Below are 17,132 nucleotides of genomic sequence, written 5' to 3' on the forward strand. Positions count from 1 at the left end.
TTATATATAGAAATATACAAGTTAAAAGTAGTACAGAAACACAACTCCCCTCCCAGAAACCTGAGTCCCCAGGAGGGGCTTTCAAGGGAGGTGGTGGAGTCGCCATCCCTGGAGCTGTTCAAGGCAGGGTTGGACGTGGCACTTGGTGCCATGGTCTAGCCTTGAGCTCTGTGGTAAAGGGTTGGACTTGATGATCTATGAGGTCTCTTCCAACCTTAGTGATACTGTGAACTACCCTTCCACCTTCCTCCCACCTCTCTACCCTACCCAAGATCTTGCCTTATATTCAAGGTAAGTTTGGGGGATTGGCCAGGGGCGTTAGGAAGCAGATGGATTAGTCACAGAGATGGCAGGTTAGGTTAGAGAGAGGTGCAGCCTGCAAAGCCCAGAGAGTGACTCTGTTATCTGTATTTATGTTCTTGTTCTTACACATCTCAGCAAGCCTGTGAGTGAAGTAGACATCACCCTTGTTTCACAGCCTGTAATCTAGTTCTTCTCACCAAAACATTCTAGCTAATCTCAAACTAGCTTCAACCCTGAAGGTTGTAAATGGATGTAGGAGAACTATATTAAGTGCTCTGAAGTCTGTGCACCTGTGGGTATAGAAGAGATGTTACCCTTTCGTGCATCTAAAAACAGAGGCTTGTTTCTGGATACTTTCTGATGATAAAGATGCATGTTCTGCAGGTAAAAGTTTAATTCATAGAGACATCACACAATCAGAATGTTCTTTGTATTCTGGCCTCAAATATCTGGGATTTTTCCAAATTTTTTCAATAAATTAAAAAAAAAAGACTTGAGACAATACCTCAGCTGAAGCCAGGCTTCTTAAGCTGAGAATTTTAAGCCATTGTTTTCATTGACATATTATTGTTATGACTGAAATATATTCCAAACTGCAAGAGCTAGAGTGTAAGGAAAAGTAGTTTTAGTAGTATCTTTTGTGGTGGTGGTGTTGTTACTAGCAAAAACCTAAATAAAGAACAACAGTGTTCAGCTCCTGTAGAGAGCTTTCCATTTTAAAATGCAACAGGGAATCATTAAAACCCAATTAATTGATCTTCTACAGTGATTACTCTGCTGTGACTTGTTATTATCCTAATTTTGCAAATAGAAAGAAAAAGTAATAATAATAAGACTAAAGCATGCTTTGCCATATTCTTAAAAAGGAGCTGTCCTCAGAAGCCAGAGCAGCTTATAGTTACTAAGCAAATGCCAACCAGCACACCTGATGGTGTCATGGTGGCATTCAGATCCTTCCCTGGGCTGCACTTAGCCACAGCTTCTTTAAAAACCTGAGATGGGTTATGTAAAGCTGTGCTCCCATACCTGTGTGAAACAGGAGACTTTCCCTTTGTCTCCTTCCTGTTTTTTCCTCTTGGGCTCTGTGATGGTTTGGGTGTTCCCTGCCTACCCCCCACTTTAGAAATCACCCAGACTAGACTCAGTGGCAGTGGCTCTGGAAATATGAATGAAGCTATTTATTTACAGTTGGCACAATATACAAGCAGATATTTACAGTGTATACAGTTATAGACAGAAATATACAAGGGAAAAGGTAATACAGAAACACAACTCCTGTGGCCGTTGGAGCTGATCCTCTAGCTCAGACATAGGGGAGAGATGAACTTTCCAGGGATAGGCCACATAAATGGCAACAATAGATAAATTAATATAATTTCATTGGAGCATCAAGAACTTAATGTCTAGAAGCACAGCTTGTTCTCCCCTTTCTCCTGCTGGCTTCAGCTGCTTCAGCTTCGCCTATCTTCCCTGGCTGCTGTTTTGGCTACTGCTGCTTCTGCTGCTTCGCCGCCGCTTGACCCCTTCCCCATCTCCCTTAAGGTTATTGGGGTTTTTTTTTCCCTTCCTTCCTTCTCTAGTTATTATTTCTCTTTACATTGTTATACTTATACTATAAGACAATTTCATCTTTCCCTGACTTTCAAAAAAGAAGGGGGGGTTTGTGTTGTGAATTTTCTTCCCGGGGGAGGGATCAGCCCAAACCCGGGACAACTCCCCTCCCAGAAAGCTGAGTCCCCAGGGGGGATCTCAACCACCCCTGCCCCTCTCAACCTTACCCCAGTCCCAAGGAAGAATAGAGGTTCGGCCAGAGGTTTTAGGAAGCAAAGTGGGTTAGGCCAAATGGAAGGTGAGGTTAGAGAGTATCACAGTATCACACAGTATCACAGTATCACCAAGGTTGGAAGAGACCTCACAGATCATCAAGTCCAACCCTTTACCACAGTGCCCAAGGCTAGACCATGGCACCAAGTGCCACATCCAACCTTGCCTTGAACTGCCCCAGGGACGACGACTCCACCACCTCCCCAGGCAGCCCATTCCAGTGTCCAATGACTCTCTCAGTGAAGAACTTTCTCCTCACCTCGAGCCGAAACTTCCCCTGGCGCAGCCTGAGGCTGTGTCCTCTTGTTCTGGAGCTGGCTACCTGAGAGAAGAGAGCAACCTCCTCCTGGCCACAACCACCCCTCAGGTAGTTGTAGACAGCAATAAGGTCACCCCTGAGCCTCCTCTTCTCCAGGCTAAACAACCCCAGCTCCCTAAGCCTCTCCTCGTAGGGCTGTGCTCAAGGCCTCTCACCAGCCTCGTCGCCCTTCTCTGGACACGCTCAAGCATCTCAATGTCCTTCCTAAACTGGGGGGCCCAGAACTGAACGCAGTACTCGAGGTGTGGTCTGACCAGTGCAGAGTACAGGGGCAGAATGACCTCCCTGCTCCTGCTGACCACACCATTCCTGATGCAGGCCAGGATGCCACTGGCTCTCTTGGCCACCTGGGCACACTGCTGGCTCATGTTCAGGCGGGTATCAATCAGTACTCCCAGATCCCTCTCTGTCTGGCTGCTCTCCAGCCACTCCGACCCCAGCCTGTATCTCTCCATGGGGTTGTTGTGGCCAAAGTGCAGCACCCTGCACTTGGAGCTATTGAACCCCATCCCATTGGCCTCTGCCCATCTGTCCAGGCGGTCAAGGTCCCGCTGCAGAACCCTTCTGCCCTCCAGCTCAGTCACATCTGCCCCCAGCTTAGTGTCATCTGCAAACTTGCTGATGACTGACTCGATGCCCTCATCCAGATCATCTATGATGATGTTAAAGAGGATGGGGCCCAGCACTGATCCCTGAGGGACACCACTAGTGACTGGCCGCCAGCTGGATGTGGCACCATTCACCACCACTCTCTGGGTCCGGCCCTCCAGCCAGTTCCTAACCCAGCACAGAGTGTTACCATCCAAGCCGCGGGCTGACAGCTTAGCCAGCAGTTTGCTGTGGGGGACAGTGTCAAAGGCCTTGCTGAAGTCCAGTAAGAGGTTGCTCAGCCAGCAGCCCAAGCAAGAGTTAGAGAAAATGGTGAGAGTGTTATCTGATGTTTTCATTTCTTCTTCCCATACTCCCCAGCAAGACTCTGAGGGCAGTAGACATCACCATTGTTTCCCTTTCACAGCCTGTAATCTACTTCTTCTCACCAAAACATTCTAGCTAGCTTCAAACTAGCACAGGCTCACAGTCTCATGAGCAATATATTTATATTCACTGTACATTTTGATGCTGTGTGTAAATTTATGTGCTACATGGATCTTAAGGTCCTATATTGAGGAGATCTAGTGTGACTTGACAGACCTGTGTACATGGTAGATGCTAGCCCTGAAGATATTTGGGGGCAAGCATTGAAAGTGAGGTGGCCAGCTACATCTTGGAGCATCTAAAGACTTTTTTCTATCTTTCTTCACTAGTTTTAATATTCATGAAATAAAGCACATCTAGAAGTGGGTAGGTTCAGATTAGATGTTAGGAAAAAGTTCTTCACCATACAGATGGTGAGACATTGGAACAGGTTGCCCAGAGAGGTGGTGGGGGCCACATATCTGAAGGTTTTTAAGGCCAGGCTGGATGGGGCTCTGGGCATCCTGATGTAGTGTGAGGTGTCCCTGCCCATGGCAGGGGGTTTGGAACTGGATGATCTTTGAGGTCGCTTCCAACATGCACAATTCTATAAATACTAAATAAAACACCTCACTTGTAGAAACTACATTTGTTCTTCACTTTACCACATCCCTGGTTTGCAGAGACAATTTCTGAATCCTGGTGTAACATATGTTAGGAAGGTCCAGTCAGCTGGGTAACCTCTGCATCACTTTGCTGCTGCACCCATCCCTTTCATGAGATAGTTTTCTATGACCTGAAGGCTTTGAAATCAGAAGCATTTTCATTCTGAATCTGTGTCATAGTTTGGATTTCTTCACTACTGTATGCCCTATAAATTCCTCATTATGCTTCTACTTTTAATGAATCATTTAACAGAGCTACTTTTAATAATGTCCATATTCCATGGAAGTCTTAACACAGAAACTTACTTTTGCAGTCTTTCATGTGAATAATTATATGCCTTAAGGCTGTTATGCAGTAGTAAAATTAACTGTCATGAATAATTAATCCCCTGAAAGGATAGAATATCTCTGTCAATTATGTATTTAGAATAGTATTAAAAAGGGGGGGGGGAAAGTTACTCTGTTGGCATGTGTTAGAGGTAAGAGAAAGCTTTTCTGCCACTGGCAGTTGTTTTTTTAATAGAAGAGGTTACAAGATTAGCTATTCCAAGATCTATTAGATACTCATTAAAAAAATTACCACAGTTAGTGTTTTTGTTTGTAGTTTGTGTCCTCATGTTTCCAGTCATCTACAATGGATGTAAAACATTATTTGATTCTCTTTAAAACCCAATTTAATTTTCTGTAATGATAGACTCCACCTTTCTGCTTCCTACTGCTGCTTAGCAGACTGTCCTTTATTCATTGACAACGGTTCTGCTTTTTAGCCACTTTCTGCTTCCTCATCTCCATATCCTGCTGTGAGTGGCCTCCTTTGTAAAGGGTAATTATCTCAACCCCCACTTTTGAGAAGTTGTATTTGTTTCTTTTGACTTCAGAGGAATCATTTTTGTGCTCAGACTGCCAAGAGGAAAGGCCAGACTGTACTTCAAGATGTATTCCCTCAAACCACAGAAACCCAGCTAGACAGGGTGGTTTTTTAAAGCTTCATCGTTAATTTTCCAGGTTGTCCATCTGTGAAGTCTTGATTATTCTAGACCAGATAGTATTCTAGACTGTATATGGTTGTCTTTAGGCAATTTAACATCTCTGGCTACACAAACCTCAATATAAGAGTGTTCAGAAGCATAATTGCTTTATTCTAGTCCTCAATAGCAATGTATTAATAACAACTGCATAGTGAACATCGAGACATAAGTCACTGCCTTCTTCACACAGTAGTAGTTAGAATACATGTAGATATTTTGGTCACATTTTTGCATAGCTTAAATTTGATTATCAAATTTACATAGTATCCAGCTGACTAAGGACAAAATTATTCTGCAGGTAAGAAACATAATGATAAAACTGTCAGTTTAGCATCTGCCATTATTTTTAATGTAACTAGATGTAGTAGTTTAAGGCTTATTGGAAAATGTCCATGAGAGAAATCAGGACTTTCCTGAAAGTTCATTGCAGAATCTAAAGAAATGGAGAAGAGGAGGCTCCGAGGTGACCTTACTGTGGCCTTCTGGTATCAGAAGGGGGCCTACAAAAAAGCTGGGGAGGGACTTTTTAGGATATCAGGTAGTGACAGGACTAGGGGGAATGGAGCAAAGCTGGAGATGGGCAGATTCAGACTGGACATGAGGAGAAAGTTCTTCACCGTGAGAGTGGTGAGAGTCTGGAATGGGTTGCCCAGAGAGATGGTTGAGGCCCCACCTCTGGATGTGTTTAAGGCAGGCTGGATGAGGCTGTGGCCAGCCTGCTCTAGGGTGTCCCTGCTCATGGCAGGGGGTTGGAACTAGGTGATCCTTGTGGTCCCTTCCAACCCTGACTTACTCTATGAATCTATGATTCTAAATTATGTCAATGGATGCAAAAGAATCATAATGATAAAGTCCATATAATTCATTGGTTTGCTAATTGATATAAAAAGCCAATATATAAACAATTTCCTTCTCTTGGCCTTTGGGCACTGGCTCTGTTTGCTGTTCCTTCACTCCCCTCTGACTCCTTCACTCCTTGACTGACCAGCTAACACATGAGGTTGTGCTCGTTTTCTGTCTGGGGAGAGAGAAGATGGTGACGTTGGCCCCTTCTGGGCTTTCTTTGTCTGGGAGGGAAGATTGGCTTCCTGTGTTGTTTCTAAATTGTACCTAATTGTAAATGCATGTAAATATATCTTGTATATATGCTTGTAAATATAGCTTTGCTGTAAAATACAGCTTTATCTTACTTCCAGGTTGTCTGAGCTGGTCTGATAATTATAATTTTAGGGGTGATTTCCTAAAACCCATCAGACTAGATTATATATTTTCTAGAAAAGTAACATCTTTTTTTTACTGATATTCATGAAAATTAAAATATTAACTTTCTTGTTCAGGTGTATAAAAGATGGCAGAAATTACTTTGTGCTTGTATGTGAGAACAAAGAAACCCTTTGTAATCATAGAATCAACCAGGTTGGAAGAGACCTCCAAGGTCATCCAGCCCAACCTAGCACCCAGCCCTATCCAGTCATCTAGACCATGGCACTAAATGCCTCATCTGTAATCAGATAAAAACTTGCACACTACAGTAGGGTTTATTTTTATGTCACATGTTTCTTACAGATAATTTTAACATGTTTTAAAAGGCAACACTAAGCCAGTGAGAAAAAATGTTTAGGTGAGTCTCTAAAGAGTGGTAAATTTCTTTGTAACAGCCAGCTAGCGGAAAGAACAAACCCAGACCTTACGAATGTGGTTAGTACATACTTGTAACCTGATTTTAAAACCCCATTTATTCAAGTGTCTGTGCAACTTTAGCGCAAGAGGAAATCACCAGGGGAGGTTTAGACTGGATGTTAGGAGAAATATTTCTTCATAAAAGGTTCAGAAAGCAGGGAACAGGCTGCCAGGGGAAGTGATTGAGTCACTATCCCTGGAGGTATTTAAACAATGTGTAGATGTGGCACTTAGGGACACTTTAGTGGTGGATATGGCAATGTTAGGTTTATAGTTTATGGTTATCTTGAAGGTCTTTTCCAAGCTAAGTGATTCTATAATGCTGTGGCTTATGTATTCCTTCCTACATAGTTTTTCCTCCTAAATGGTGATGACCTCCAAAGATTGCCTGTGAAGGTGTAGGGGAATTTCTAAAAAAGTGGGGGCTATCATTGCTTTTCCTTGCTTTAAGCATGAGTAACCAAAAGTTATGAAAAGCACTGAAAGCCATTAGAGCAACTAAAATGTAACTGGGTGAGAGCTAAAATTCTGCCAGAAAAAAATCCTCATTGCTGTAAGGCTGTGCTTCCTGAACTAGAATGTGAGGGTGGGTGTGACATACAAGAATGCTCACAACACAGGTGAAAAAAGAATAGAAGAAATTAAAATCCTCTTAACTGCTACACTTAACATCTGGAAAAGTGCACTGCAACTTGGGTGTAGAGAAACAGAGAAAGTGTTTTAAGAAACTTGGAAGAAGTCTGTGATTTTACCTGTCCTAGTTAGCTTCATAATGGCTGACAGATTTTAAATACTACCTTACTTAAAGGCTTTTTTAGGTGGAGACCATTTTCCTACAGAATATGAGATGTTTGTATTTTGTTCTTTAAAGATTTTAGTTCTGACTAGTAGGATTCTCCTAGTGTGCAAATGATGAGTATAGTTTAAAGGAGGTTTCTGGAGTGAGGTATAAATGTTTCATTAAACTTTTTCCTTGGCATTTCAGATGAAACAAACTGACTAACCTGCACAGAAGAGAATCAGTTCCCTCCTTAAGCTTACAGAGTTTCCCCTAAAACCAAACGAAAACCCAAAGCCACAACAACTAAATCAAAATACAACAGAAAATTATTTACTTTGTCAAGTTTCAACTTATACAAATATGTCATAGCTGAACCTCAACTAGTAATGAAACTTCTGTGTCAACTGAGTAGTCAACTTCATCACAAACTCTTGAATTGTTCTTTTGACAGATCTGTACCCCAGATTTGGTGGTGTTTCTGGCGTGTTCCAGTCAAAGGCTGAAAGAAAGGCTACTGAAGCGTGCTGAACAGCAAGGGAGACCTGATGATAACTTGAAAGCCACTCAAAGAAGACTCATGAATTTCAAGCAGAATGTCGTTCCACTGGTTAAATATTTCCAGGAAAAAGGGCTAATCATCACAGTAAGCTCTTCAGCCTATACCTCTGAAACCTTAATTATTGTTGTGGTTAGACTTGGCTTCTTAGACATTTTGCTTTAAGATAGGGGTAGACAAATCAAATTCGTTTTGGTATACGCAGTGGTGACTGAGTAAAATTCATATGCATGTAGATGACATGGGAAGCACCATGTCATTTCTTTGTCACATCATAAATTGCTTCACCACTTATCAGCAAACACTCTGCTCCGAAATGGCTTGCATAGAAGAAGAGCTGATTGCAGTTCCAGTGCCAGAAGCTCCCTCCCTTGCATTTCCACAGCCTTTACAAGTGCTCCTCCTATGGAAAGCATTCATAGCTCATTAAGGAAAATGTGCCCTTCTAGGTAAAGCATGTAGAACAGAAAATTATTTTCTTATTGCGGTTTTGTTCTCTGTTTCTTAGTTCTGTTTCTTGTGATTTCTAAAGATAATTTAAATTGCAACGTTTACCTTAGGTATTTGATTTCTTTTTGAAGGAGGGGATATTTGTAATGGGTATAGAAATGGTAACATGGCATCTGAGCATTATATTACTGTCCACTACAAGACAGGGAGGTAGCATATTCATAAAATAATGATGGCACCATGTAAAAAAAAATAGTCTTTAATATGAAAAAGAAGGAAAAATCTGTAAGACTTCAATTTACTCCTTATACTCTATGGTTCTACACTTTGGCCACAACAACCTTAAGCAGCCCTACAGGCTGGGGACAGAGTGGCTGGAAAGCATCCAGGAAGAAAGGGATCTGGGAGTACTGGTAGATAGTAGGCTGAAGATGAGCCAGCAGTGTGCCCAGGTGGCCAAGAGAGACAATGGCATCCTGACTTACATCATGAACAGCGTGGCCAGTAGGACAAGGGAGGTTATTCTTCCCCTGTACTCAACATTGGTCAGGCCACACCTTGAGTCCTGTGTCCAGTTCTGGGCCCCTCAATTCAAGAGAGATGTTGAGGTGCTGGAACGTGTCCAGAGAAGGGTGACAAAGCTGGTGAGGGGCCTGGAGCACAAACCCTATGAGGAGAGGCTGAGGGAGCTGGGGCTGTTTAGCCTGGAGAAGAGGAGGCTCAGGGGTGACCTCATTGCTGTCTACAACTACTTGGAGAAAGGAGGCTGTAGCCAGGTAGGGGTTGGTCTCTTCCGCCAGGCAACCAGCAACAGAACAAGGGGACATAGTCTCAAGTTGTGCCGGAGGAGGTGTAGGCTGGATGTTAGGAGGAAGTTCTTGACAGAGAGAGTGATTGGCATTGGAATGGGCTGCCCCGGGAGGTGGTGGAGTTGCTGTCCCTGGAGGTGTTGAAGCAAAGCCTGGATGAGGCACTTAGTGCCATAGTCTAGTTGATTGAACAGGGCTGGGCGCTAGTTTGGACTTGATGATCTTGGAGGTCTCTTCCAAACTGGTTGGTTCTATGAATTCTATGATTCTACTTAAAGTGTGCCAATACACAGAGATCTAGAAATTACTCTGGATTTACATTGGTGTAGAAGTTAAGAAAATTAGACTTTGGAAGGGAGACTCTCTTGTTCAGTTGTCATTTTAGCTGCTGCAGTGCACTTGTGTTTCCCTCGTTAAAAAATCAGGATACGTTATTAAAGCCAAGCCGTGAGAAATAGATGCATGAGTAATGTCTTAGCTTGTGGACAGAAGATACATGGCAGACCTCATTTCCATAGGACTTTATCACATGTGGAAGATAACATTTTGCACTTGCTGAAGGCAACTAAATTGGTGAGGGATAAATGAGTAAAAGAAATCACTGGGAAAGGAGTAATAAAAAGATGTTAAGCATGCATACTCCAGACCAAAGAAGCAACTGAAGAGTTCTACAATGGAGATTTTTTTTAAAGCATATGTCCTTGAAACAAAGAAAATGTGCTAAGTCAGCATGAAAACTATATACTACTAGAGCAAGTTATAAGCTTGTAAGTGGTTTTTTTTTGTTGTTTTTTAATGGTAATTTTGTCAATGATTTGTTCTTTTCCTTAGTGCTTGATGTACAGACCAGTATTATCTGTAGCATTTTAACATTCTTCTGACAATGCAATTTCTTTTCATACTTTGATTTTGTTGGGAATTAATTCATCTGATGGGAAATCTAAGTATGTTTCTGCCAAGTTCCTCTCCTATTTCTTTTAGCAGACATGCATGGAGATAACAGATATTTTCTTACTCCAAGTGGTTTTGATCTCATTGTCTTCTTCACTAATGAACTTGAACTTACTTTTGAGTTTGAAAAATACTACACTATATATATTTTTTATAGCCTTCCATCAGTGGAAAAGACAATTTTTCTTAGGAAGACATATGCTTCAAGAACTGTTGTGGTCTTCATCACCACCTTCTCCTGGTGGAAGCCTTTTATCTAGTCTTACTAGTATGTATCTCTATAATACATATGTAATATTAACACTTCTACATACATTTGATGCACTTGTGCACGCTATTTCCTTACAGAAGGAGAAAGCAAGAAAGAACATAATCCTGCTGACTGTAAGATCAAACCTGGAAGGCACAGAAATAGTATGCAGATGAGACCAGAGTAAGAAGTAAAACAGCATAAAATAAAATTACAATAGCCTGATTCCTAGAGGAGTGAAAACTTGAGGCAAGGTCATTGTTGACCAGGAGGCTATTAAAAGATTTTCATTTTTCTTAAATCCCTGCCTGCACCTTGTCAAGGTTATTCAAAGCTCAAAACCTCAGGTATTTTTCTCCCCAGCATCATGTTTGTACTCAGGGGAAAAGAAGCAAACCCATTTGTCTTATGGAGAGTCACAATTCTAGAACCACAATGCAGATTTTAAACATCTACTTAAATATGTTGTTCTTCATCAACAAACAGACCCATAAAAGAAAAATCCACTGAAACCTTAACTATGATTAATGAGCAATTATAATTGATACAGTTATAGCCCTCTGTTAGACACCATATAAGCAAGAAAACTCTCAACTCCCTAAAGCAAGAAGACTCTAAACTCCCAAAGAACACTAATTTTCCTAGGCCAACAGTTATTCCGTACAGTTTTATCAGGTTTTGCTTAACAGAACTAGAAAATACTTTGTTCATTTCAGATCTAACTGGCTAGGTTACTTAGATGTATTTTATTTTCTTGATCTCTGATAATTTTCCACACTACAGAGCTTGTACTTCTTTGCTGCTCTGTATGCCTTATGTTTTCAGCCTGTGCATGGTACTCCCACTCTCAGTCCAGCCTTGGTTTCTGTTTTCAAGGGAAAAATTGCGAGCCTCACCTACTGTACTTCTAAGAAATGAGAAAATATATCTCTGTTCACTCTGAAAAAGTCCTTCTTTGCAACAATGAAGTTGGAATGTCCAAGGTCTTGGATTGTTGTTCAAATTGAACAGATCCATAAACTTAGGAGAAGTAAACATCTGATATTTTCATTAATGCAATCAATGTTTAATTTTTTTCTAGCAGTTTTTCAGTAGGCTTCACAAATAAAAAAAATTAACTTCAGCAGATATCAAGACAATAGTAATAGATATCAGAGTGTTGGGCATGAAGTCTGCAAATAGGTGTGTGTGCCATCATTTTCTGTGGCATCAACTTTCTTTAGAATTTAGAACAAGGAATGAGAATTTAAAGGATAGTAGATAGTAGTCCATGAGAAAAAAGCTGAGAGAACTGGGTTTTTTCAGCCCTAAGAACAAAAGACTTAGGGGAGAGCTTCTCACTATGTTTCAGCATTTAAAGGGTGGTTCCAAAGAAGACAGAGACTCCTTTCTACCAGAAGTTACACGGAAAGGAGGAGAGGAGTACAAGTTACTTCTAGGGAGGTGCCTATTAGACAGAAGGGGGAGTTTTTTTCACAAGGACAAACAGCCATTGCAACAGGTTGCCCAGGGAAGTAATTGAGGCCCCATTCCTGGAGATATTCAAGGTGAGGCTCAACAGGGTTCTGGGCAACCTGATCTAGTTGAGGATGCCCCTGCTCACTGCAGAGACGGCTGGACTAGATGGACCTGAGGAGGTCCCTTCCAACCCAGACCATTTTATGACAGTGCTGACACAGAGGAGAATGCCAACGTTGTACCTTTTTCTTACTGCTAATTCACCAAGGAATATGCAAGAAAAAACAAATGAGTCCACCATTAGCAATCAGCCATGTCCAGCAAAGGGAAAAATTGACTCTGCAATGTTTGTTACTGTTATGTTTTTGACAGAGGAAAAAGTTACCAGAGGTGAAGAGGGCAAGATAATAAACAGGATATGTTTCCAAATAATCTGTATTTCAGAAACTCTTTGTTTGTATCAAAACAAAATCAGCTGTAGGATGATAGTAGGATAGAGTAGAGGTTGGCTAGGAAGGGAAAAGAAATTACACTACAAGTCTGTACTGCACCTTATTCAGATAGATGTAAAATCTCTACTTTTCCCACCCTAGTGATACCTATCACCCAGATATGGGTTGTTTTGAAAAAGGTCTTTAAATCTCTACTGTATCTGAGCTTACCTGGTATGGGTACTGGTGTCATCAGTGGTGAAGCAGTCACAGCCTTACAAACCTCTTTCATAGAATCATAGAATCAACCAGGTTGGAAGAGACCTCCAAGATCATCCAGTCCAATCTAGCACCCAGCCCTATCCAATCAACTAGACCATGGCACTAAGTGCCTCATGCAGTCTTTTGAGCCTCTCCAGGGATGGTGACTCCACCACCTCTCTGGGCAGCCCATTCCAATGGCAAATCACTCTCTCTGGGAAGAACTTCCTCCTAAGATCCAGCCTACATCTCCCCTGGCACAACTTCACACTGTGTCCCTTTGTTCTGTGGCTGGTTGCCTGGGAGAAGAGACCAACCCCCACCTGGCTACAGCCTCCTTTCTCCAGGTAGTTGGTAGACAGCAATGAGGTCACCCCTGAGCCTCCTCTTCTCCAGGCTAAACAACCCCAGCTCCCTCAGCCTCTCCTCATAGGGCTGTGTCCCAGGCCTCTCACCAGCTTCATCATCCTTCTCTGGACATGTTCTAGTATCTCAACACCTATCCTGAATTGAGGAGTCCAGAACTGGACACAGTACTCAGTTATTGAAGCAGTTCCCAGATAACTTAGCTGTTCTTTATGGAACATATCTGTTGCTCTAGAAAGGGAAAAGCATAGCAAGCTCATCATCGTAGCAGTGGAAGTTTCTCTTACTAGAGACACAGGCCCAGTTTGCCTTATTTACAGTGATTCTATGTAAACATAGAGCTTCACTGTCAACCTTGTTATAAGTCTGTGTGTATTTAAAAAACCCCAACAAACTACATTTAGCAAGACAAAAGTGCTAAACGTTAAAAGAAGGCTCTAGACCTTATTTAAACAGCCAGAACAGGACATCATCCTGTGGCATAAAATGCTGGTATCACTGGTATCTTCACTGCCTCAATTGGCCTTTTAGGGAATTTTCCATACCTATGCTCCAATTAGTCAGAGAATTAAAGAGAACCCAGAAAAAGCAGCTGGAGGTGGAAATGGATTTTGAGCAAAGAATTTTGCAGTGAAGTAGTCACGGGTGAGAGAGGTATCTTACATAGCTGTCTGCACTCATCAGCATCGAGCAAGCTTAAAGGCTGTCAACTGTCACAGAAAAAGTCCCGGTGGAACTGTGTTATATAAATGTTTCTCTTGCTGTGGCTAAAAAAGGGGGCTTGCTATAGTGCTGCACAGTGATGTGAACCTTGGCTACAGGCTGTGAGGTACCAATACAGTGATGAGAACATGTTGTAGTCCATTCCTAAAGTTTCTCCACTATCAGATAGCTGTCCAAATTGATGTTTTGAGTTGGGCTTTCTGTTTACTTATTCAGCTGTGAATGTGGATTCCAGTGGACTTTCAAGCACTCACTTCTCCTTTAATCCCAGGCTACTCCCCAGAGGAATGTGGGTCCTGTAGTCCTTTCAGCAACTCTCAAGGTCAATCCAGACCTTATGAATAGCAAACTGTTGCACAGAGGCACGATCTGAATCTCCACCCTGCTTCCGTGTCTTGATGGGAACCACTGCCAGGCACCTCTCCCAGTCTGGAATCCAAGATTCCAAGGCTCTTCTCTCCGAAGGAGTGTGCTTCTGGTTTGGCAGAATGCAGAATGACTAGCTGCCCTTGGTTTGCTGCTGGTGGTACTTGCTCTCATCCGTGCAGTTTTGCATTAAACAATCCTTAAAACAGAAAGTGAAAAACCTCCCACACCTCCTTCCCTGAAGTAACGCTGGGAATAGACTGTTAGCCACCACCTCCCCCACACGCTCCTGCTTCTCCTCTGCAGGCTCAGGATCTCACTCACATGCCATCCCATGCCTTGGATCCTGCATTTTTGGCTGCAAAGTGATACAGACTTGGCAGGAATGGTTTCACCTAGCCTTGTCTGCATCTGAGCATAGCCTTTCTCCCCACAAGTCATAGATGTGGGTTTGAACTTGGTTTGCTTTCTAAAGGGTACTGAACTGAGATCTTCCATTGGTTGGCCCAGTGCCACCACTGTGTTTTCAAATGGCTCTTAGTTGTTTTAACAACGTAGCAGCCAGCAGCAGAGTCTTGTAGGAACATGTTATGTGAGCTTTTAACCCGTTTGCTACACTAGCTTTTCAGGACTTGTGGCTTCTTGGGCATGACCAAGTAAGGGTGCAAAGAGCAATACAGATAGCTTTGAATGTCAGCTGGAGCAAAATGTGGGTGCTTTGGGAACTTTTCTAATCAGACAAGGAATGTAAGCAGCTATTTCTGGGAACCTTGAGACCAAAGGTTTTGTTTGAGATTCAGGAGCCTTCCTCCACTTTGCTGCATGATTCCTAAATGTTTATCTGGCTTCATGGATGTATATGCATATATAAAATTCTCTATACAGGGAAAATGAATCATGGGATGAGAAAGAATTGCTATCAGTTTCTTTTTTTAATGACTCAAAGCAATGAAAGGTAAGTTGAAGCCTCGAGCAAGTAATCAGATCTCCACAGACCCTGAAAGTCAGCTACCTGTCATTGCAAATAAAGGGTTCCTGTGTCTCTCCCATGCTTGGTAGTACATTAAAACTGAGGTATGAGAAAGAACCTGAGACTCTTTCCTGTGGAACTGCTGAGCGAGAGAAAGTTCATGCATGCTGTCATCACTGCTAGGTTTGACACTGTGGCTCAACACTATTTATGTGCTATTGCTTTGTGTGATACTTTGAATGTCAGGTATGTAAATGACATCTATGTGGAAATGTGTCTAACCAGTTTGTATGTAAATAAATGCAGATTTAATACGGGAATAATTTGTGCATACGTGGAAGTATGTGCACCATATACACTTTCCAGGCATTAAAATATTTTCAGCCTCTGATTATATGACTTATGTCAACAAGTTAAGTATGTCAGAAATACTAATGCCTGCCAGGAAATCACCAAGCATGGAAACTTGCCATCTGGGTACATGCAAGAGTGCAAAGGAACCTGGAAGGTAAAAATTCTTTGCTGAAGTGCGATACTATGCTTTTTTTTGCCTCACTTTGGAAGCATAGTGATTTAAATAAGTATCAGCTTTTTGAAATCAACCCTGCCCCCTCTACACTCAGTACCTTGAATGAAGAAGCAGACTTTAAAAAAACAAACAAAAAAAACCCCAAACAAACAAACAAAAAAACCCCCAAACAAACAAAAAAACCCAAAGAAACAAACTTTGGTAAGTCTGTCTATAAAATTAGCTTCTGGTGAGTGCATGGGCCAAACTTCCTTCAGAGCTCCAGGAAGTGAGAGGGAGTGTGGTTTCTGACAGCCATACTATCCCAGATTTTATCCATTTCTGGTACTATGAAAGCTGATGCATGTGTAAAATTAACAGAGGGGTTTTTTACAGATCTGAAGCTGAGATAAGTAATTAAGCCAAGTTATCATGCAGAGAAATGAACTATAAGAGATACTTAGAATAACGTGCCCTATATACTCTTCAAGTTATTTTAAATGGTTCATCTTGAGGTAATTACACTGCGTCCTTTGGGTAAATATTAGCTTCTAGCTTCCTTTTTGCAGTTAAAGTGATGCCTAAAGAAGATTAATTTTTCTTATTTAGAGCAGACATATGAAGAAAACTGCTTGGAAAAAGTACCTTGTCTCTGATAAGTCCTTTTGCAGTGAATCAGCAATATTTGACACTCATAAGCAAACTTTCCTGTTCTAAACCACACCTTGAGTATTGTGTTCAGTTCTGGGCCTCCCAGTTTAGGAAGGACATTGAGATGCTTGAGCGTGTCCAGAGAAGGGCGACGAGGCTGGTGAGAGGCCTTGAGCACAGCCCTACGAGGAGAGGCTGAGGGAGCTGGGATTGTTTAGCCTGGAGAAGAGGAGGCTCAGGGGTGACCTTATTGCTGTCTACAACTACCTGAGGGGTGGTTGTGGCCAGGAGGAGGTTGCTCTCTTCTCTCAGGTGGCCAGCGCCAGAATGAGAGGACACAGCCTCAGGCTGCGCCAGGGGAGATTTAGGCTTGAGGTGAGGAGAAAGTTCTTCACTGAGAGAGTCATTGGACACTGGAATGGGCTGCCCGGGGAGGTGGTGGAGTCGCCGTCCCTGGGGCAGTTCAAGGCAAGGTTGGACGTGGCACTTGGTGCCATGGTCTAGCCTTGAGCTCTGTGGTAAAGGGTTGGACTTGATGATCTGTGAGGTCTCTTCCAACCCTGATGTGATACTGTGATACAGATTTCATAAGCAGAAGAGCTGAAGTTGCATTTCAGCTACGCTTTGCTGTAAATGTTAAAATACTACTTTCTTACCAAAAGTTCTGTCTGGTTCTGATTACCAGATTCACCAGGTCTGGTGGATCTTCTTAGTGAAAACTTTATAGTCAGTGACTTCACAGTTTTATGGCAAAACATTTTTGCTGCCATTTGATGGAAAAAAAAATTGGATATCAACTCATGCAAGTTGCTACACTGGCAGAGTCGA

The 17,132-nt window shown here is 42.2% G+C and overlaps 1 protein-coding gene and 1 long non-coding RNA gene across 2 annotated transcripts in view; one reads left to right on the forward strand and one right to left on the reverse strand.

Annotated features, from left to right (window-relative positions):
• Positions 1–17,132, forward strand: part of AK5 (adenylate kinase 5) — a 108,560-nt gene that overhangs the window by 21,579 nt on the left and 69,849 nt on the right. The window contains exon 6 of the mRNA XM_064147836.1: positions 8,006–8,197. Coding sequence (XP_064003906.1) covers positions 8,006–8,197 — 192 coding nt within the window. The remainder of the gene's footprint in view (positions 1–8,005; positions 8,198–17,132) is intronic.
• Positions 1–17,132, reverse strand: part of LOC135177611 (uncharacterized) — a 72,745-nt gene that overhangs the window by 5,373 nt on the left and 50,240 nt on the right. The window lies entirely within an intron of this gene.

This window comes from Pogoniulus pusillus, chromosome 8 (genome assembly GCF_015220805.1).
Source record: "Pogoniulus pusillus isolate bPogPus1 chromosome 8, bPogPus1.pri, whole genome shotgun sequence".
NCBI lineage: Eukaryota > Metazoa > Chordata > Aves > Piciformes > Lybiidae > Pogoniulus > Pogoniulus pusillus.